Below are 22,587 nucleotides of genomic sequence, written 5' to 3'. Positions count from 1 at the left end.
ACATTTCTTGTGGTCTTTTATTATTTTGTGTGAAGAAAAGGCAACACACACACAAACACATAGATTTTCTAAATTATTAAATCTGAGCACAGAGGAGCCATCTGCTCCTTCTTTCACACTCTCCTTACCGTCTGTAGAATGGGAACCTGCACAATGTCATTACAAAACATCCAAAAACTTCTTGGTTTTATTTCTGACTCGGATGATAAACCAGGCCTGTCATAAAATGCACCCCCCCCCCCCCAACAAAAAAGATGTTTCTATGAATCCCACCCTCAAGCATTTTTCAGGGTATGGTTCTAGGACTGTTACCAATAAATGGAGCAAGTTTCATGAATGTGAAACTTTTATTTTGTATGCATAGCGTATATATAATAATATGCTGACAAAGACTATGTAACATTTGTAAACATATATTTTGATTATTAGATGACAACTATGTAAGATTAAACAATATATTTTAAAGCACGTTTATACAGACAGGACGTAACAATAATGATAAAAAAAAAGATTAAAAAAAACAAAAACTGAAAAGGAAGTGACGAATGAATTTCGACACCTCAAATACGGAGCGAAAAGTTAGCTACCACTAAACAACTCAGTCTGAAAATTACCATAAATAAAAACCCTGAACGTTTACTTTTCGTTTTAAACATCATTTTAAGGTGTAAACGTGTCATTTAGAGGTGTAAACGTGTCATTTAGAAATGCGCGTTCCCGTGACAAGGGTACCGCCGTTTGGCCACAACGAATATTCTCATCAGACTCCGGCGCACTTCCTGGGGGCTTGGGCTCGCTCTCTCCGGCTCACTCACTGTACGTGACGTCAGACCAACATGGCGGCCAAGGTGACTTCGGCATCGCTCTCTTGGCGATTTTCGACCCTCTACTCTAACATGTCTGCATGTCTTCTGTTGGTTTTCGTGTGTAGGACTTATGACAGACATTCTCCCTGGTGCTGTCCGGGCAGGGGGTCTGTGGGGCGGTGGGCTCTGAGGCTGCTGTAGCATCACTGGGCTAGCTGCCGCCCGGCATTAGATAATGCTAAACAGCTATTTCTATCGTGATAAAAGCCACTAACGCGAGCTGGAGTCGCATCTTTACGTAGCAGCCGACGTTTCGTCCTTTTACCCTCGTCCTCTCGCTTTTTGCAGATGTAAAGCTTAACATGTCATTGCCACGGTGTGTGTCCTCTTGATATGAGAGTCGTTTGTGTTTGCTAGCCGGCTACCCAGCTGTGATTTTCGTGTGGTCTTTTGTAGCAGTTTGGCTGATGGGTTATTGTGTATTTTTAGCTGTATAAACGTGCTTAACTTGAGGATGTGGCAGGTATGACTCGTGTTTGCCTGTCGCGTATTTCTCCTTCACAGCAGTGGACATGTAAAAGAGACATTTACCCAGAGCAGCCCGCTTGTTTGGCTTCATGTTGTGACCCACACAACGCCTGCACCTTTATTTGGACATGTACAAATCTGAATTGCACAACAGTTTTATAATTGTATTTCAATGTGCATTGTTGTAGGTGCAATCTACCAAGCGCGGGGACCCAGCTGAGCTGAAATCAATCTTCCAGAAGGTACGGTTTGCTCATATTACATCACAACACAACCCGCCTTAAATGTCACTTAATGAATGTTACTTTGTGTCATTGATAATAATGTGTGTGCACAGCATATACATATGTCAGCTGTATTTGTGAAACAGTGTAGAAAATAGCTCCACAGGACTGTTTGAGGAATGAGCATACGTTTGTCATGGGGTTTGAATTACAGCATTAGCCACAGTTAAAAGTCCAGAACAGACTCCTGTTGTTACATTATAGCAAAACTGACTGTAACTGAATAGATTGTCTGTGGTTATATTCATCAGTTAACCTACAAATATTGTGTTTTTGACACAAGTTTAAAGCCTAAACACGACCGTGGTTCACAATTGTTGAGTCAGCAACAACTGTTGTGAATGGAGCTGTTTTTTTCAGTGTTGAAAGAGAAGTGATGCTTCTCTCAGTCTAAATCTGCTATAATTGTCATGACAAGTTCAGGGATTGTTTTCGAGGGTTTTCAAGTCAGTGTTTTCCATGATAGCGTTGGTAGTCAGTAGAGCATTAGACTTTTAATCTGAGGATCCAGAGTTCAAGTCCCTATTTAGGCATACTTGTCTGTTTTTGTTTCACTACCTGCAGTGCAGCACAAGAAAGGGCCTGAATGTCCTTTTACTTAACAGAGCACAGTGTCACATCAGTGGTAGTGTTATGTATGTCAAAACATTTGGAGTCACAGTAAAGGGTGATGCATGTCATAGGATACGAAAGACTGACCTATGTGAGAGCATGCAATGTGTAATAGGAGTGGATCTGGGTAACCTTCACCTTACTTCACTGTGTCCTGCATGCTGAGAGTGCGTGATCCACTGTGTGGTAGCCGTGCGGGCCAGCAGTTGTCAAATATCTCTAGCTAAAAACATTAGTGCACGTGTTGCTACTCATGCATGTGCATGTGGGCCATTCTGACATGTCACGCTGAATGACATGAATGACCTTGGTTATTCAGGTGCAGTGTGAATCACCAGCAAAGTTCAGTTGGAAGACCTATGACAGTGCTGAGGATTTTGTGAGCCACTGACCTAATAATAGTCTTATTTGAACACTTATGTTAATAATTTCCACCTGTAACAAGGTCAAATTAGCATTTTAAAAAAGAAGTCAGTTTATCATAATGAAACATGCACCGTATTATAATGTTGTATAATCTTTACACAGCTTGTAGCACAACAGGTTATTAGCTAGGGAGCTGTTAACAAAGCTGCTACAGCTAATACCAAGTCACTCTGTTGAGATGGATTAACTCCCAAGTTCTGTAAATGCTGCTCACAATTTTCATATGTTACTAACAGGAAGTGTAAAGGCACTGTAGATTATATAAATCGTTTTCTATTTGTGTATAAGGAACACTTTTTGTACTTGTTCCCAAAAAATATCAGAGACGGTTAAGTTAATGTAGGCTTAAGGGAAAATAGTTGAGTGTCGGTGTTGATTTGATTTTCCCGGGTTCCCCCACAGTATGCCAGTGTTGCGGACAAGGATGGAGAGAGGTTCATGACCTCAGGAGACTTTGTCCAGAGGTATATAGGACTCCACACGCAGATCCACCACAACCCCAAAACTGTGCAGCTCATCGCTGCTGTCGCTGACACCACAAAGGACGGGTAGGCACCCACACACACCCACTGCATGAACACACATACAGCTTATCTTTAGTAATTGACAGTTTATTGAGCCCTGTCTGATCTGTACTTGCAATTATTGCTACCAACTGATCAGATAACACTCCTAATAACTCCTGGCTCCCAGACTGTTTGAGCATGTGGTTATCAGTGCACAATTTACCAACACTCTACTGACCGAGGTAATTACTGTTTTTACTAGAGCCAGGACTCAATTAAAAAAATGAATCTAATTAATTAGAGGCTTTGTAATTAATTAATTGAAATTAATCGCATTTTTAATCAAATATACATATTTGACCTGAGAACAGTGAGAAGCAATTTTCACATGGATTTTACTCCAAGTGGTCTACAGTCCAAGTGCATGACATTAAGGATGTTGGGAGATGGCCCTGTGGGCCATCTAAGCTAATTTACAGATGGCCCTGAGCCCAATAGAGATTGCCCTGAAAAATGCACGCGGACGAAATGGCACGAAGGGTTTGGGAAGGGAAGCAAATTTTGATTTTTGCAGGTCTTAGATGCTGTCTGGTGCATTCTCTAGACTGATATATTGTACAATTTCAATTTTATTCTTCATTTCACTTGTTTGTTTGTTCTTGTTTGTGTTTGCTTGCTTGCATGCCCTGCATAGCTATAAGAAATACTTAAGTTGTTGGTCAAAACACTTTCCATCTGATGAAGGCAAATGCCTTCCCAGATGGAAAAAAGTAGAAAACATTACATTCAGTTATAACTCCCAAAACAAACATTATTTACACTATTATGGCCCCCGTGAAAAATGTTTGTAATGTTAACTACTGTAAGTTGGTCGAACGAATGCCTCCTCATCCGGAAGCTGACCGAGCAGCAGTCGAGAGGAGCCGAGCGCATCCGCGAAGCACACGTCAGAGTTCCCGTTAGCCGGCAAATCTTAATATCTTCGGTCAAAATAATTTCCCTTTAGAGCAATACCGCTTCAGTTGCGCCACTTATGTGACAGACAAGAAGAGTATGTGACAGACAAGAATAGTCAACTCTAATGTCTAACACTTAATGTGGAGAAAGAGATGTCCTGGATGGGTTGATTGTGCGTTGATCTGTTGGTAATGCCTCGGGGTTCCGGTGGGCATGTAAACAAATGCATAATGCTGCGCTATACTTTGTGGCCTCATCCAGTTGCATAGCGACATTTATTGTGTAGTTGTCTTTTAATAAGCAGGTAGTCATATCATTAGCTAGAACTAGCTGGATCTGATCGATAGGGACATAAACGCGAGTGAAGTCTAATCTGACGGGAGAGAGAGATCAGCTGCTGCTGACGAGTGGAGACTCGACACGCAGCTCTGCATAACCACATGCAGCGGTGAGCGGAACAAAACACACACTTCAGGTTAGAATATCACACGTAGCTATTTTAATTACCTCTCAAACTACCTAAACTAGTTATAGATATGTTTAGTTTTACTGTCGGGTCACTCATTACTGGATCCGCGAGCTGCATGATACTGGCATAATAGATTGCCCGATCGGGCAACCAGCAGGTGAGGCTTCATTGCCCGAGCTAAATACTATATGGCCCCGGGCCATCGGGCAGTCCTTAATGTCGAGCCCTCGAGTGCAATCCAGTGAGCCAGGGAGTTGGTTATTTTCTCAGACGTGGACTTACTTATCCTGGCCCTGAAACCAGTCATCTGGTTGAGTGTGGGTTGGGTCAGGGTGTGGTTCCTTGCACTCGGAGTCGGGCTAACGTCCACGCTAGCTGCTACATGCTTTGCATTTAGGTGATACTTTAGGCTTGATGTGCTGCGGTGATATGCAAATTCTTTTTTGCATAATTTGCACACAACCGTGCTCTTATCGACGCTTCCATCCGTCCGTTTTTTAAAACAAAATTTCCCATCCACGGGGCCGACCAAAGCGGTCTCATCAGCTTGTTCGTTCATGTTTGACTATTGTTCACCGTGGTTTGTTGTTGTTTGAAGTCCCATGCTGAAGTCATGAACGTTAGTTGGTGCTCCAGTATAATCGGTACGCCTGAAACTCATCCAGTGAGAAACGTTCCGCTGTGCAAAAATAAGTGCGATTAAAATGCGTTAATTTTTGTGTAATTACTTAACGCGTTAAAGTCCCGGCCCTAGTTTTTACACATAAATGAACATCTTTTTATCTTCCAGCTGTTTCTCTATGGCCTTTTAGTTAACGCTATAGCATGTTACTGTATATGTTGCACATCAACATATGCTTTATGCTTAATTCGCATGATTTATGTGAATTATGCCCTTTTTAAGCAATACTGCATGACGTTTTTGATGCATATGTTTAACAATATTTATTTTTCTCCTTAAACACACATATCAGGCTGATCTCGTTCCAGGAGTTTCTGGCATTTGAATCGGTGTTGTGTGCGCCTGACGCCCTCTTCATCGTAGCCTTCCAGCTCTTTGACAAGAATGGAACTGGAAACATTTCCTTCGGTACGAGCAACATGAACAAACCTCTGTATACTCTATTATGGAGTTGAATTGCAGAGGCACTGTTGTGATGCAGTGCTTTATCATTACAGCATTTTCCATGTTTCCCTGCAGTGCAATGTTGAGAAAGAATTTCCTAATGTGACATCGCTAATCAGATTACTACTCAGTCGTGGACTTACATAATAGCTCTCATGCTCCTTTTTGTTAATTCCCTCAACCTTTATTTACTTATTTACATTACATTAAAATACTGCTTTTTTGTATATACGTTTGTGCCGCAGATAACGCACGGGACATCTTCAGCCAGACCACAGTGCACCACCACATTCCCTTTAACTGGGACTGTGAGTTCATCCGTCTGCACTTCGGCCACGACCGCAAGAAACGCCTCAGCTACCTGGAGTTCACTCAGTTCCTGCAGGTGTGCAGATGATACACATTGTTTCCCCACGTTTTCACTTTGATCCTTCTTCCTCGAGACAGATACACTCAGCCTTGTGGTGTCATGTTTGTAGGAGCTGCAGTTGGAGCATGCACGCCAAGCGTTCGCCCAGAAGGACAACGGGAAGAACGGCGTCATCTCCGCCATGGACTTCAGTGATATTATGGCCACCATCAGACACCACGTGCTCACACCGTTTGTGGAGGAAAACCTCGTCTCTGTGAGTGTGTCTGTGTGCATGGAAACAACAGTCATTGGTAGTGTTTTGACTGTGGCCAAGGAAAACAATCAGTTTTTATTAACTTATATTATTTGTTTTAGATAACCTAAGCTTTGACTTATTTAAATTACTTGCTATAGCTGGAAGCTCATTCATTTCTTTGCATTGTTCTAAGATTTTACTAAATGTACTAATCTCATTTTTTTGTATGAGCAAACTGTTCAAATTAAACTTTAAAAAAAGTACCTGGTCACAGGCTATTGGCAGTAAGACTCGCCCTGACCTGTGGGTTATAAAAGTGTACACACTCAGCACAGGTAAATCCTTTTTCCCTTTGCAACTGGGATTATTAGTCTTAGAGGATAATACTGCCTATTTTCAACTTGGGCCCGCTGCATTTCAAGTTTACATAATCTTTCAGGCTAAGCTGACGCTTTTTGCTATATTCGTTCCCATGTTCCCTTAATTATAAGCATGAGATACATTATTATAGCACATGTTGTCATTAAAAGATATAGTACAATATGATAACTAAAATAAAGGAGTTAAGATACTTGGATACTTGGCCCTTCTCAAGAAAAGAGAATTCTACGGTACAGCTTAAATTGATCAAAAGAAATAACATTTTTAAAGTAAAACCTATATGTGATATGCCTTTCTTCTACCAGGCTGCAGGTGGCAGCACTTCCCACCTGGTCAGTTTCTCTTACTTCAATGCCTTCAACTCCCTTCTGAACAACATGGAGATGATTCGTAAGATCTACAGCACGCTGGCTGGCACGCGAAAGGACACGCTCGTGACCAAAGGTGCCCACATTGTTACTTTGTTTTTATATTGCATCTTTGACTTTCAGCTACAGATGTTGCATGAGAGTGACTGGAATGTCCAACCAAAGTCATTTTCTCTCATTCCATGTCTCTGCAGAGGAGTTTGTTCATGCTGCCAACCGCTTCGGTCAGATCACTCCGATGGAGATTGACATCCTGTACCAGCTGTCAGCCCTGCACTCCCCCTCTGGGTAAACACTCTCTCTGAGACTGTGATCAAATAAAAGTGTCGCTCTTAAAATGCTCTGTACTAAAGTGACAAATACTGACAATATTGAGATATGTTCGATGTAAATAACGGGGGAACTATACATCTGTCTCCCAGGCGCCTGAATCTCACTGACATCGAGAGGATAGCTCCGTTGGAGGAAGGATGTCTGCCCTACCACCTGGCTGAAACCCAAAAACAGGTAGGATGACAGAAAAGGTATAATTGACATCATTATAATCTTATTTCAAAATGTACATTTCTAATTCCATATGTGAATTTGCGTCAGACCCACGGGGACAGCTCCAGGCCGGTGTATCTGCAGGTCGCTGAGTCTGCCTACCGGTTCGGCCTGGGCGCCATCGCTGGAGGTCAGTTCTCCTCAGGCACAGCAACACTTGACATATATAACTTTATGTATATTGGGTCTTGCTAAGTCTGAATTGGGTCACACAGCTACGGGAGCCACGGCCGTGTACCCCATCGACCTGGTGAAGACTCGGATGCAGAACCAGAGGTCCACAGGCTCCTTTGTTGGAGAGCTGATGTACAAGAACAGCTTCGACTGCGCTAAGAAGGTGCTGCGCTACGAGGGCTTCTTCGGCTTCTATAGAGGTAGGCCAGCTGCAGTCTTACACCAGGGATTTGTTAGTTTTTTGTTCCGTCTTCTTAGACTCCTGTCCTTAATACTGTTGTTATTGTTTCATGTCATTCCTTCTTTGAACCTTTTTTATAATGACATTTATTCAAGGATTGAGAAAGCCTTCAGTAGGTATTCGAGTGTGCTTCTGCCTTTTTTATTTATTTAAAATATTCATTTGATCAGTTGAAGCATTTTAATTTAGTTAACATTGAATGAGGCAAATAGAAGACTGTTTTGACATCAAACAGACAACTATTTGGAAATTGATTGTTAGCCACTTTGAAAATGCACACGCATCTGGCTCTATGAATTTGCAGAATTTGCTCCAGTCACAATAACATGCCTCTTTGGTGCCAACCACCTTGAAGCTTTTCTACACAGTATTGCACTTTTGAAATAACAAGCTGAATCATAATCAGTGTGTGTGAGTTTATTATGGTATATATTTGGTTAGGAAGAATCATACAAATGTTTTGTTGTGACATTTTTATGTCATTAAGCTCCCTTATCTTTCACATCCTTTTTCATTTCTTCCTGATACCCCCTCTTTGCGCCTGTTGGCTTAGTAACACTAATGAAATGAGATTCTTATGTCACTCATATCCCACGATGCTCCACAGGTCTGGTCCCTCAGCTTATAGGCGTAGCACCTGAGAAGGCTATCAAACTCACCGTGAGTATCTCCCCTCTCATACACAAACCACTCATCATTACACACTTTGTCATGTGCCATTTGTAATACCGTGATGTATTTTACGGGAGCTTCTGCACATCAATGTTAATAATATAAGCGTACACATCACATTACATGAACACAGGGTTCGTACGGGTGCTTGAAATCCTTGAAAATGCTTGAAATTTGACGTGGTGTTTTCAAGGTTGGGAAAGTGCTTGAATTTTGGGGATGGTGCTTGAAATTGGGATAAAGTGCTTGAAAATGTAAATGCTTTACTTTTACAAAAAATTGCTGTCTGACTGAATAGTTCGCTTTTTAGATTAAAAGAAAAGAATTGCTTCTCTTCTACATAAAACAGCTCCGCTGCGGCCTTCCCGCGCTATGCGCGAGACCTGTAAGTGTTTTTGTTACGTGTGACCTGGGCATTCTGATGAGAGTGATAGATGACTGTGTGCCAGGAGGTTGCCGTTTCAACGAGCGTTGGCTAGCAGAAGACAAATACAAGCCATGGCTAAGACGAGGGTCAAGCCCACGAGTAGCCTCCTGCAAAGTTTGCAAAAATAAGGATGCGAGAGTCTGCGCTGACGAGCCACATGAAAGGTACGCCGTAGTAGAGCATTTTAGATTAGGCTAACGTTGCATGTTACGTTTGTTTAAGCTAACGTTAGCGAGCTGAATAGCGAACTCCATGAGGGATAATAATAATTGCAGGGGACAATCATTTCAGAGGAGCGTACCTATGGTATGTGCGTTACAGTCGCCATCGTGTGGTGTTCAGAGGATGAAGCACTCACGGCACTTCGTGTTATAGTCACGAAATATAATCTATTGATTCGACAGAGCGATTTTGAAAGCAATGTATTTCTACTGGTAGTATGTTTCGTGCCTAAACCAAATGTGACTTGCTCTATCGAAATCAGTCACATTGACCCGAAGACACATTTTCGTTTGTATTACTGGTCTCGGGGAAGCTCGCGAGTGTGTTTGTGTATGTTTGCGTTTGTGTACCGGGGAAACACTCACAAGAAACACCGGCTGTTGCTATGCTTGCTGTGACGTTACATTAGTCCGTTCTCTGCTTGTAATTATGCCGAAGCTTCAAAGTTGTATTTATCATCTGAGTTTGCCGAAACAAGTTTAATATTCTGAAAGCCAAGACTTTGTTTATTTGAAAACATGAAAACAAACTGTCTTTTATATAAAATTGAAGTATTATACAATTAAAACTACATTTTGCTTTAATCCCATGTAATTGTAGAATGAACACAGTCTTCCTTTGCAGATGTATAAGTCAGGAGTCTTGAGTAACAACATGACCTAATATATATATATATAAATCATTGTACACATTAGTACATATTATTTTCCACTTGTTACCATTGTGAGTCTATTTGTATGCAGCTCTGCGTGATTTTGTGGCTACAATTCAGGCTAATACACTACCAGAGATGGATAAGTACTCAGATGTTGTACTTGAGTAAAAGTAGAAGTACTCAGATCTTGTACTTGTGTAAAAGTAGAAGTACTCAGATCTTGTACTTGAGTAAAAGTAGAAGTACTCAGATCTTGTACTTGAGTAAAAGTAGAAGTACTCAGATCTTGTACTTGAGTAAAAGTAGAAGTACTCAGATCTTGTACTTAGTAAAAGTAGAAGTACCAGAGTGTAGGAATACTCTGTTACAGTAAAAGTCCTGCATTCAAAATGTTCCTCAAGTGAAAATAGAAAAGTATTCTCATCTAAATATAGTGAAAGACAGTAAAAGTAGTCGTTGTGCAGATTGGTCCATCTCAGAATAATATATATGATATGTTTTATAATGATTGATCATGAAAGTGTTCTCAGAGCTGGTGAAGGTGCAGCTAGTTTGAATGGCTTTGTATACTGCAGGGTAGCTTGTGGATTTACTCCAGGTGGAACTAAAGTCTGATTCAACACTTGATTAGATTTACCATCATTCATCTGTGAAGTAACTAAAGGGATTAAATACATGTAGTGGAGGAAAGTACACCATGTACCTCTGAACTGTTGTGCAGTAGAAGTACACCATGTACCTCTGAACTGTAGAGGAGTATAAGTACACCATGTACCTCTGAACTGTAGAGGAGTAGAAGTACACCATGTACCTCTGACTTGCGTTCACTACCAACAATTAATCAATAATGTATTGAAAAGTTATTTGGCTGATTGTTGTATATTGGCTCAGACAGGTTATATGGGAGGCCCAGTCTACGTACAGATCACTAATTTTGAAATATTAAACTTAGTTTTCTTTTCTTTAATTTTTCATCTTCGTGTAGAATGCTATCACGAAACACACATTTGGTTGTTTATCGCATAAAGAATATCTGATTTAATGTGAGGTAGGGAAATAATCATTTGAGTATGTGTATATAAATATGTAATTTACAACAGCTGTAAGATGCTTGAAAAGCTGGAAAATGCACCTTGAAAATGCTTGAAAAGTGCTTGAATTTGACTTTTGAAAAGGTGTAAGAACCCTGTGAACAGGAGGGATTTGAGATGTGGATGAAAGAAACCACATTCAAATGTCACAAAGTCAAGATAACTGATGGATGTTCAGTATTTTCTTAATCGTCTCTGTTTGTGTCCCTCAGGTGAACGACCTTGTCAGAGACAAGTTCACCGGCAATGACAACTCTATTCCTCTTCTTGCGGAGATCATATCTGGAGCTTGTGTAAGTACCAGGTCCAAATCACTTTCCTGCTCCACCTGTTTGCGAATGCATTAAATAAACAATAGACGAGAAGAAGAGATTCTCTGAGGGCTTGTGACTGATTTGTTGTAAAGGCTGTTGAAAAGTAACTCCTGCATGACGAGTGAGTTTATATGTTGTAATAACTAGCTTGGAGAGTTCCATTACTAACACAGGACTGCGATGCTACATCACATCCGGGATTAAATTGCCATTGTCCAATGCAACATGTTTTCTGTTTCTGTTTTGATAGCGTTGTTCTGCCTTACAAACACATTGGCCCAGCACACCTTACCCTCCGAGGAAATGGCAAAGTAAATGAATGATGGATTCATGTTTTATTTTTGATATGTTTCATGAGCAAGACTTGGCCTGATCCCTCAGCAGTGTGCATGTGTGACCTCAGTCATCTTTTTGAATGGAAATATGTGGTCAAGCCCTTCTCCCTCTCCATGTCTCCAGGCTGGAGGCTCTCAGGTGATCTTCACCAACCCTCTCGAGATTGTGAAGATTCGTCTGCAGGTGGCAGGCGAGATCACCACTGGACCCCGAGTCAGCGCTCTCAACGTGATCCGTGACCTGGGCTTCTTCGGCCTCTACAAGGTAATGTCATCTTCTCTCAGGCTGCCCAATGATGCGTGCGCAGGTAGTGGTTAGCATTGTCTTTGTATGAAAAAGGTCCTTATTTTTAAAGTCGACTCTCAAGTCTCATACATGTGTCTGTCTAGGGTGCTAAAGCATGTTTCATGAGAGACATCCCCTTCTCTGCGATCTACTTCCCTGCGTACGCCCACCTCAAGACTCAGTTTGCTGATGAGCAAGGCAGGCTGGGCGCTCTGCAGCTTCTCACTGCCGGAGCCATTGCAGGTAACTTCAGATTATGACCCAGAGCAGCAGAGGCCTTCAGTCTGCGCTGTATCTGCACTGTATTTACTAAATACTGCCAAAGAGAGATTACAAAATACCGTTTCAATTATCAGGATTTCGTTGTTTATTTTGTCAAGAAGTCATTAAGCCATTTCCTGTATCTTTTGTAGATAGAAAAATATCGATTGACCCATTTCCGTTTAAGATGGCCATGCACACATCATGTAAAAGATACAAATTGAGGACTAGCCTATTGTCGTTTCATTGATAATAGTGAAAGCATTGTTTGGCAAATGCTCAATATTAACAATCTACATTCCTTGATTATGTCATTCTTTATGTAGTCTGCCTGTCAATCGTTTTCAGGCACATGGACTGGCACCATTTTATTTCAGATACCCTGTTATTGATTATAACGGACTCATGGAGACAACACTTTACACAGGTAAACATGCATCATCTGACTTCTTTGTAACTCTATTTCCCAGGTATCCCTGCAGCCTCCCTGGTGACGCCTGCTGATGTCATCAAGACCCGTCTGCAGGTGGCAGCGAGGGCAGGACAGACCACCTACACGGGGGTCATCGACTGCTTCAGGAAGATTATGCAAGAGGAGGGCTTCAGGGCTTTGTGGAAGGGAGCTGGAGGTGTGTGTTTGTGTACACCCGCAAAACACAGTGTTTGTGTGTGTCCAGATATTTATTTGCATGTACACTGTGTTAAATTGTCTCTGTGTTTCCTCCAGCTCGTATGTGCCGGTCGTCTCCTCAATTCGGCGTGACTCTGGTGACCTATGAGCTCCTGCAGCAGTGGTTCTACGTCGACTTTGGAGGACAGTAAGTGGACTTTTTAGATAAAAGGAAATTGAGCAGTTAAGTAACTACCGTGGGCTTTTTTTTTTACCAACGTGGAAGGTGGTCGGGGAAGCACATGAGGATGCATCAGCAGTATAGAATTACAGAACATCTGGTTTTAGATGCAGGAAATGCAGTTTAGTGCCTTTTTTAGTTTTTATGATTATCAGAATATCTTGTATTTTTGCCAGGATAATAGTTTCAATACATTTTCAAATGATGCCTAAATACTCGATAATAAATGTAACTATGAAGATTAAAAGCAACATTTGAACTCATCACTTCCTCTCTGCAGTCGTCCCGCGGGATCTCAGCCCAAGTCTCGCATCTCAGAGCTTCCTCCCATCAACGCCGACCACGTGGGGGGCTACCGCCTGGCCGCTGCTACCTTTGCAGGGGTGGAGAACAAATTTGGCCTTCACCTACCCAAGTTCAAGTCCTCCGGGGTGGTGTCCATCCACCACCCAGAGCCTGTCGCTGCCACGCCAGCCTCGGACCCTTAGAGGTCTGAACCTCCACGTCATTCTGCCATCCCTCCTCCTCCAGGAGCCAGACACTCGCATAGATACACACACAGTTTAGACACACTGCACACGTAGGGGCATTTGAGTTAGGAACAAAGCAACAGCAGGGTGAAGGTGCGCTCGACTGGCTGCTGCTGTGGAGTGCTGTCTGTGTTGTCTTCAGTGGCTGCTCGCTCCTGGCCTCTCCATCTTTTGTGTTCTCCTCTCCAGCTTTCATATGAAACTGCACTCCTCTCTTTCTCATGAGTACCTGATTTGATTTATATTCAGTTTCTGTCTGATACTCAGTGCGACTCTCTTATTGGACAGCGGGCATAGCAAATATTAGATTGGTCGCCATGGTGTGCGGGGCTTCACTCTCGATTGGTCCTCCCACATGAGGTGACATACTGTACATATTGTATAACTGTCCCGAGACAACGTAATGACGGGAAGGAAGAAAGTTACAAGTTCCGTGAGGTTCAGTTGGGATCATTATACAGTGACTGTAATGTTAGGACGATGTGGGGCCTTCCTGATCTCTGAGAATCACTTACTGATGTACAGCACTTTTCAATTAAATATTTTCTTGTTAAAACAAGAATCATGAGAAGAGAATTAGATATATCGCATTCAACCATTGTATTTTATTGAAATAAATCATCCATATGGTTTTAATTTTAACAATATGTCTTGAGTTTTATTCCAATGGAAAAGTGCAACCATTAACTGTATCAGGAACAGTTAGAAGGGTAAGAATACAGTACAATTAGTCATTGCACAATACTGATCTTGTTCATGGTTTATCAAATATGGTTGCTACAGTGCATTTTTATTTATTTAGCTCATTTTAAACATTAGAGAAAGCGTATGAAGCTGACATGTATACCAGCCTGCTGCATCCTGGAAGGAATTAAACATTGGATGGAAAATACAAATCAATTCATGGTCAGGGTTAAACATTTTCAACCTCAGCTTTACAACTTGATTGAAACCTTAACGTAGTTTATTTGGATCCTCATAAAGAGGACAGTCAGGAAACTGTTTCAACTACAATTACAGAGTATAAAACAATAACCTTTGGTACAGAAATCACTTTGAACTGTACTACTGTCAATAAATTCAAGGCAAGTTTAGGAACAGATGTTGCCTAGCAGAAAGCTTGTAGTGCTAATCTTAGGAATGTACTACTCAAGCTTTAAGTACAAAGCAGCATTTGTTAAACAAACATATTTAAATAAGTGCAACCACCAGAATAAATATTAAATATTGTAGTGGTTGAAATGTAATAATGGCACACTTCTGCACAGGCCAGAGTGCCTGAGTCAGTTAGCACGTTAGCTGATCTAGTCGTCATATTCAAGTGCTGCTGAGGATAAAGAGGTCTGATAATGACATGTCAGCTGTTCTTTGTTTGCTCTGCAGAAACACTTTGCCAGCCGTGTGCAAAAGCGTGTCCGGGAAAAACATTAAAACATGTAAAAACACTCAAATGGTAATAAAAGGTGCAGGTACAAAGGTTTGCATATTTAAAAAAAGGACTGAGTTTGCTGAGGCCTCAGGAGAAGAGCAGAGTCTGCAGCCCTGAGGGTTTCCTCAAAGCTAGAAGTCCCATCTATGCTGAAAATCACTGTATTCCTGTCAGTTAAACTTTCAACCACTTCCCAGTGGGATCTGTTCTACTGCTGCTCCGAGTGACATTCTTTGTCCCTACCGTTGTACTCTAATACACATTTAAAAACACATCTAAAACTTGTCTGAGGCTGTCTTTTCTATTCATTCTAGCTCTGCAAATCTCCTCAGGCCCATTCATGTAGTAGTAGGTGGAAAAGCTGGAAGCCAGAGAGTGGAGAGCGCGGCTCCTCTGGCAGTGTAGTGTACTGGAGGGAAACTTATGAGCGTTTGTATCATCAGGCGTTGGCCAGTTCCTCAGCCTCATCTCGGTTCTCGTTGATCTCAGCCAGCGTCCTGACGAAGCGCGTCCACTCATCAGCCTTAGGCACGCAGATTTGCTGCAGAGAAAAGAATGGACCAGGCATTTAATAAGCAGTTTAAGGTTTAAACCTGTAAGTAAATTCCATATTGAAATAACCAAAGCATCATAGTAACATGAGCAGCCTCTCACCTCCCCTACGTCGTACACCTGCACCTGTCCGTCAGAGTCCCCGGTGGCGATCTCTTTGCCAGAGGGAGCCCACCTCACACGGTTCAGGGCTGGAGCCCCCTCCACATACACACTGGCGGTGGGAACCTAAAAAACACACACCAGCATACAAATTGCCGATTTACAGATGAGCTGTTTCCCATTCTGAAACCACCACATATTCATGTTTATGAAGTATAATATTAGGAATGAAAGCCAATAATACTGTTATTTTTATGTAGGATATATGTTTATTCAATTGAGGCGAAAAAATAAATAACCCTCAGTAATCCAGCATTTTTCGGTTTGCAGAGATAATGCCAAGTTATGCTAATACCCTGCTGGCTTCAGCTGAATAGTAACTTGAGTGTTACTATTGGAATTGTATAAATCTTATCCTCTTTTTATTATTTTTAATTTATATATTTGTTTATGTTATGACAGTTTTCCTAAAATTGTTTCTGATTCTCTGACTATCCGCAATAAAGTGAAAGTGAAAAAGCGCACTTCCAAAATGAAACTTGTACTTTGAAGGGTGACATTTCAGTTCTAGGTTTCAGTGTATTGTGTGTGTGCATACTTCTGTGTCATTGTTGAGGTTCCACAGGTCCAGACGTCCAGCCAGGTCCACACAGGCGAACAGAGCCGGGTGTGTTGGAGACCACATGGCATCATAGACATAGTCACAACTGTCCTCAAACGAGTACAACGGACGGGTACTCTGTGCAGAAGAACAGAGGGGGAAAGGGATTTATGATAAGAAACAAGACAAATACTGCATCTTATAGTGTAACAGCTTGTCTTTGACTGTAAATGTCTCACCTTGGTGCTCCAGAGTTTGACGGTCCAGTCAAAAGAGGAGGAGATGAAGAGATGAGAGAAGTCGACGGGCCCTCCGGCGCTGTGGCAGCTCAGACCGGTTACCGGACCATGATGGCCCTCAAACACCTCAGTAATACCCGCCTTACTGTAACACACACACACACACACACACACACACACACACACACACACACACACACACACACACACACACACACACACACACACACACACACACACACACACACACACACACACACACACACACACACACACACACACACACACACACACACACACACACACAAATAAATTACTCTGAGGGCTCTCCACTAACTAATACCTTGTTTCCCCGCAAGGCTTTTCCAGCACTTGTTGGAAGTGTTGCTGCATGCTGGTTGTGAACCAGACATAAATGTGTGCTTTGGTGCTAATGAAGGCAGAGGTCAAAGGTCAGGTCACACACCTCCCGTGGCGACAGGCTGTGTACACCGAGCCATCCTCGCTCCCCACCACAAAGTTGTTCACGTCTCCCAGAGGGAACGCCATGGAGGTAACGGCCACCGCTTTGCTCTGTTTGAAAACCAGCTCCAGGCTGTCCTGCAGGGAGAACAACACAGTCTCTGACATCTGATACTAGTAAAGGAAGCCTGTGCATCATGCATTCAAGTGTAATGTACCTGTGGCTGGGAGAGCATGTCCAGGCTCCAGGAGCACATTTTTCCGTCAGTGGAAATGCTGATCAGGTTGTTAGCGTTTTGGGTTCCGACCACATTCACACAGTAGACTGGGTGCTGAGAGAAGAGCACAGGCAGAGGAGTTAGACAACTGACACTTCATGTAAGAAAAACATGGCTGTAAAACGAAACCTAATATAAACAGTTGTGTTGATCATATTAGATGAACTCAACTTAAGAGTGTCTGTAGAACAAAGGTGTGTAAGCTCCAGCGCCTTACTGTGTGTGCAGCTGCAGACAGGGGAGTTCTCTGAACGGGGGTGCGCTTGTTGCTCCTGTTGTCCCATAAGACAATCTGTCCGGAGTACGTCCCACCCACCACCAGGTTGGGGTGGAACTTTGCGAAACCGGCTGACATCACCTCTGACTAGAGGAAGAAAAATAAAAAACAGCTTAAATATATCAGCGAAATATTTGTTCTGTCTTAAAAGGTCACCTATTATGCAAAGTGCACTTTTTCATGTCTTTTATATTTAAATATATATTTCCTTTTTTATTCCACGGACCCAGAATCAGCACTTCTCTAACAGGGCTGAAGGGGTGTGAGGCACAGCTAGAAAGGTGATGGTTTGGTATTATGAGCAAAACACTTCATAGACATGTTTTTTATATATCTGAGACCTATAATATATTCCTAAAGATAGTATAATAGGAGACCATTAAGCCTAAAACAATTTGTAATGTGAATTCTTCTTGAAATAATGATTTTAAGCCTGTTGTTTGTAGCGAAATTCCATGTGAATACTTTCCTCACCTGGCAGTGAAAGATGTACTCTGGTGTTTCCTTCTTGTACTTCAAGTTCCAGACCAGAGCCACTCCATCAGGCTCATGGGGGGAATCCTCGTTGTTGTTATACGAGGCCACCAGCAGCTCTGGATACTACGAGGACGAAATTAGACAATTATAAAGTCAGTGAAGCAAGGAAACACTTATTTAAGAGTCACAAATGAATGACCATATTGATCTGTTTGGATGAAAAACAAACCGACCTGAGGGGACCAGTCCAGACAGGTGACCACTCTGTTTTTAGTCCAGCGCTCATCTGCAAACTGCCTGTTCAGAACCAGCTTAGCCCCTGCCTGCAAGTCACTGAGATGAAAAACATTACAAATGATCAACCCTGTCTCTCCCCCTATCTGTGATTGAACCCAACGTTTATTGAGAGCCTCACCCCTCCTTATCCTCTAGATCTCTGCCGCTGTAGTCGAAGCAGACGTCCACGTGCTCAGCCAGAGCTCTCTCCACAATCCTGCTGCCCCGCTCGAAGAACGCCAGGAAGTCTTCACAGTGCAGGACCTGCAGCTTTTCTTCCTCCGTCAGCTCTTTGGGACCGTCTATACACAAATAATTCAATACAGAGAACAAATACATTACCAGAAAAGATCTCGCTTACTGGTATCAAAATTCTGGATGGATAGAAATGTGCTAAAGTACTGGTAGGAGTAAGAAAATGAAGAGTTGAGACTATTTCCTTACCGTCCTCCTGCCCTTCACCGTCATCTTTCTCCTCCTGGGCATCATCTGCTGTAGGAGGAGCAGTCATCTCCTCATCCTCTTCCTCATCTGACAACAGATGTTGGTTTTATTTCGTTTGTATTCAGTTTTAAATAGGCCAAGGTAAAACGTTTGGATGTTTTTGTACCTGCTTTTTGATCAGAGTGTGTCAGTGCCTCAGTGGCTGTCTGTGTTTCTTTGCAGTACGACACCATTTCCTTCGGTGCAAAGTCCACCTGGGTCAGTTTGGACATGCCCAGCCTCACAGCTCCACGTCTACACACACATATCATGGAGGAAATAAGCACACGCATACACAGGTTTGCAAAATCAGGTCGATTTTGATGCAAATTGTACACGTAAAGACATAAATAATGATGCGCAGACATAATACAAACACATTGAGACAAATCTAAAATGAAACCACAAAAAATGTAATCAAGTTGGAAGACAAGGAGAGAGGAGGAGCAGTACCCCATGAGCTCAGAGTCGGAGTGCAGTTGCAGAGTAGAGGGGTCAGGATCCCAATGCAATGTCCTAATACAGCCAAACCACCAGACGGTGTTAGTAAGAGAAAGACAGGACAGACGGAAAGAAAAAAGGAAAACAGAGAGGATGAAACCAAACACAAAAGACAGGCAAAAGGTAAGCCAATAAAGATGTGAGAGGTGAGAGAGGAGGAGAGACAGAGAGAGAAGGAGGGCGTGTTAATTTGAGAAACATCAGCGTGCCGGTGAAAAGGCAAAAAGGAGACAGGTCAGAAATCATTAAGTATTTTTAACATATCAATACACACACACACAATTACCATGCAGGTACAACCTACAAAAGTTACCTAAAACAACCGATCCCCATCACTCTCTGTCACACACACACATACACACACATGCACAACACACACACACACACACACACACACACACACACACACACACACACACACACACACACACACACACACACACACACACACACATACACACACCTTGGTCCTGCGTTTCCATCCCCAGAATCCTGGCTTCCTGCATCGCTGCCCACTGATTTGTTGGAGGGAGACATGGGGGCGGGGACTAGGTAGTGAAACAGACACGTATCCTCTGTTACTACCCTCAGGGGCTGAGCTGCGAGTGTGTGTGCATGGTAGTAAGTCAATGAGTGAGTGAGGAAGTGAGTGAGGGACAAAGGGAGTGAGGCATGGAAGAGGTGCGTGAATGAGTGTGTGAGTTTGCATGCAGTAAGGAGGACAACACAAAAGGACAAAGGGGAGAGAAGAGAGAATGAAAATAAATAGCAGGCAGGTTTTTTAGGTGTCATGCACAAACAGTAAACAACACGTACAAATGTTCAGATGTTGTGTGAGGTGGGGAGAGGGGGGGGGGGTGTGGCAGTGACAGAAAACCAAGCCAAACCACAAAGTTAGAGGTGACTTTTTTTATAAACACTGCGATTGCAAGCTGACATTCAGAAAACGATGGGACATAAGTGAGGGCGAAAGATAGAAGATAGAAGCGTGCAGGCGTCTCTCACCGTGGGAAATGTCCGGGGTGATGCCGACGCTCTGCAGCAGCATCTCCGCCTCCCTCCTCTTCCTCTCCAGGTCAGAGTCGTCATGGCCGCCCGCCTCCCCTCCACGCTTCGATTCGCCCTGCAGAGCACAGAACGAGCTGGAAACTGAGCAGCAGCCCCGCAGGTCGTTCAGTGATTCATGAAATAAGAAGTGTTTACAGCACAGTTTCTACCACTTACATCCTTCCTTTTCTTCTCCTCTTCTTTTCTCTTCTTCTCCTCTCGAATTTGGGCGATCCGCTGCTTCTTCCTCTCCAGCTCAGCCTTCAGCTCACTCTTGTCAGACATGCTGCAGGAGAAAGAGACAGATTGTTTTGTTTTTTTTGCCATTTTTGTATACTTATTTGAGAGAGGACAATGTAGAAATGGATAAGAGAGAGGGGCATGACTTCAGATGTATTTTAGAGCAGAAATGAATAGATGATAAATTGACTTTTCAATTGATTTAATATTTTTTAAATGTTGATTTTTTAGTGATTTTTAGGCAAATTATATGTTTTCGGCTCCCATATCTTAAAAATGCAGTGATTTTCTTTCCCATACATAGTAGAGCTACATATATTTGATTGATGTATGAAAACAAACTAAGAATTAAATTGTATAGACGAAACGATTAATAGATTAATAGAGACATTTGATGCAATTGTTTCTTAATCATCATTCTTAAAACTCCATTTGCTTTGACATTTAAATCAAGTACATAGAAGGACGTTTTGGATTGCTTCCATAAGGAACAACAGCTGATACAAATCATTTCAATTAGGTGGGTGCTTGAGTGAGAAAGATACAGATTATGTGTAATTCATTAAACATAGCATCAGAATACCAGTTGCTACAGCATTCAGACTACACACATCAGCGCTGCAGTGTCCTGATTCTGTTTAAAGCAGCAGATCTCAGTAGCCCTGGGCCGGTCATACCCATGACATGTGAACACCACCCAGCTGTTGATAACAATGTTCTCTCTATGAGCTTTCTCCATGATGACAGAGCTCATCATGGATGACTGGGAGGGTGTATTAGTCAAAGAATTAGGCAAGATTATTATAAATCCACTTATAATTACCAAAAGTATATTAGTGTATTAACTTGACTCTTATCTTATAAACATATTCAAAGTCAGCTAGCAATAATCATCAGTGACCCATACAACCTTTTTGAGTTTTGTTCTCAATGTTCTTACACAGTTAATACAGCTAGCTAGGAACAAGGAAAACCAAACTGGATATACATTTAACGAATATATATCTACATATAAGAAGCAACACACGACCAACAATTAACACTTAAAGTATGTGCATGTATTCATATTGTAAATACATTTTGAATAATGAATATTGACGGTGACAGATCACAGTTCTTTAAAGCTATTTTAAAAAATTAGAATTGTTTAACTTTAGAATTATAATATATATTGGGAGTGGATGTGTTATTGTCAGAGTTAACAAGCAGTAATATGACATTACACACAAATAAAAGCAACCAGTGGTTCTTTACACAATCATATCCTAATTCTATTATTAAAGATGTGTGTCCAGTGAAGATGGACAACAAAGATGCCATTGTGTCAATTTTATCTTGTATTTTTAATAATTAATTGTTTTTTTGGTGAACGCTTTGTGTTAAGAAACCGTCCTTCTCAGTCGAGTATTTGTCCAACATTTTATAATCTGATTAACGGCTGCAGTCACCATGGAGAGCTAACTGCTAGTGTGCTAATCTCCATGGCAGCCGGCGGGCCTACTGTCACAATAAGTGGAATATAACGGTAGCCTCGCGAACCAACGCCCGAGCCTTTCCGCTTCACCGTGCCGCTCACTGACCCGCAAAGAGCAAACACAGTTATGAATATATGATAAAATACCTGATATCAGATGTTAGATTTTAGCAGACAGATGACAATATAATCCGATTTTGTGTTCGTTAATTCTGAAGAGAAGGGATGGTGGAAAGACTGATGATGCTGGAAGAGAGAGGGCAGCGGCGGCCTTCTTCTTCTGTGGTTGCGGAACAGAGCACAGTGTTACAGTGTTACCGCCTACTAGCGGCCACACTTATATTTCCCTGAACGATTCGTTCTTAACCATAGACTGTTCTTAACACTGTGGGTTTTGTTCACAGCTGTTAAAAGGATACTGTTTGTTGCCTGCAGTGGTGAAGAAGTATTCAGATCCTTTATTTAAGTACAAA

General features: G+C 42.1%; 2 protein-coding genes across 5 annotated transcripts; one reads left to right on the top strand and one right to left on the bottom strand.

The window, feature by feature from the left end:
* The first annotated feature begins 635 nt into the window (after nucleotides 1-635).
* On the top strand, nucleotides 636-14,321 carry LOC117461772 (electrogenic aspartate/glutamate antiporter SLC25A12, mitochondrial-like). Its single transcript, XM_034103691.2, has 18 exons — nucleotides 636-848; nucleotides 1,523-1,576; nucleotides 3,059-3,204; nucleotides 5,563-5,678; nucleotides 5,960-6,099; nucleotides 6,194-6,340; nucleotides 7,009-7,147; nucleotides 7,266-7,359; nucleotides 7,494-7,578; nucleotides 7,666-7,747; nucleotides 7,833-7,991; nucleotides 8,640-8,692; nucleotides 11,312-11,392; nucleotides 11,873-12,013; nucleotides 12,139-12,277; nucleotides 12,766-12,924; nucleotides 13,023-13,113; nucleotides 13,427-14,321. Exons 1-18 carry the CDS (start codon nucleotides 837-839, stop codon nucleotides 13,632-13,634), a joined length of 2,046 nt encoding a protein of 681 aa, XP_033959582.1. The 5' UTR covers nucleotides 636-836; the 3' UTR covers nucleotides 13,635-14,321.
* LOC117461773 (dynein, cytoplasmic 1, intermediate chain 2a-like) lies at nucleotides 14,258-22,397 on the bottom strand. 4 transcript variants are annotated; one of them, XM_034103692.2, is made up of 17 exons: nucleotides 22,262-22,397; nucleotides 20,578-20,686; nucleotides 20,359-20,476; nucleotides 19,817-19,952; nucleotides 19,306-19,368; nucleotides 18,980-19,107; nucleotides 18,814-18,900; nucleotides 18,509-18,671; nucleotides 18,327-18,426; nucleotides 18,091-18,216; nucleotides 17,557-17,703; nucleotides 17,280-17,393; nucleotides 17,066-17,199; nucleotides 16,600-16,744; nucleotides 16,358-16,498; nucleotides 15,760-15,885; nucleotides 14,258-15,646 (listed from the first exon to the last, which is right to left on the bottom strand). In XM_034103692.2, the coding sequence occupies exons 2-17, from the start codon at nucleotides 20,683-20,685 to the stop codon at nucleotides 15,545-15,547; spliced, it is 1,938 nt and encodes a 645-aa protein (XP_033959583.1). In that variant the 5' UTR covers nucleotide 20,686; nucleotides 22,262-22,397; the 3' UTR covers nucleotides 14,258-15,544. The 4 variants fall into 4 exon arrangements, with proteins under 4 accessions (XP_033959583.1, XP_033959584.1, XP_033959585.1 ...); XM_034103693.2 differs by having other exon boundaries at nucleotides 19,817-19,901; XM_034103694.2 differs by lacking the exon at nucleotides 19,306-19,368.
* Between the last annotated feature and the right edge of the window lie 190 nt (nucleotides 22,398-22,587).

The sequence above is a fragment of the Pseudochaenichthys georgianus genome, chromosome 17 (genome assembly GCF_902827115.2).
Source record: "Pseudochaenichthys georgianus chromosome 17, fPseGeo1.2, whole genome shotgun sequence".
NCBI lineage: Eukaryota > Metazoa > Chordata > Actinopteri > Perciformes > Channichthyidae > Pseudochaenichthys > Pseudochaenichthys georgianus.
This window is presented reverse-complemented; position numbering and strand designations above follow the sequence as displayed.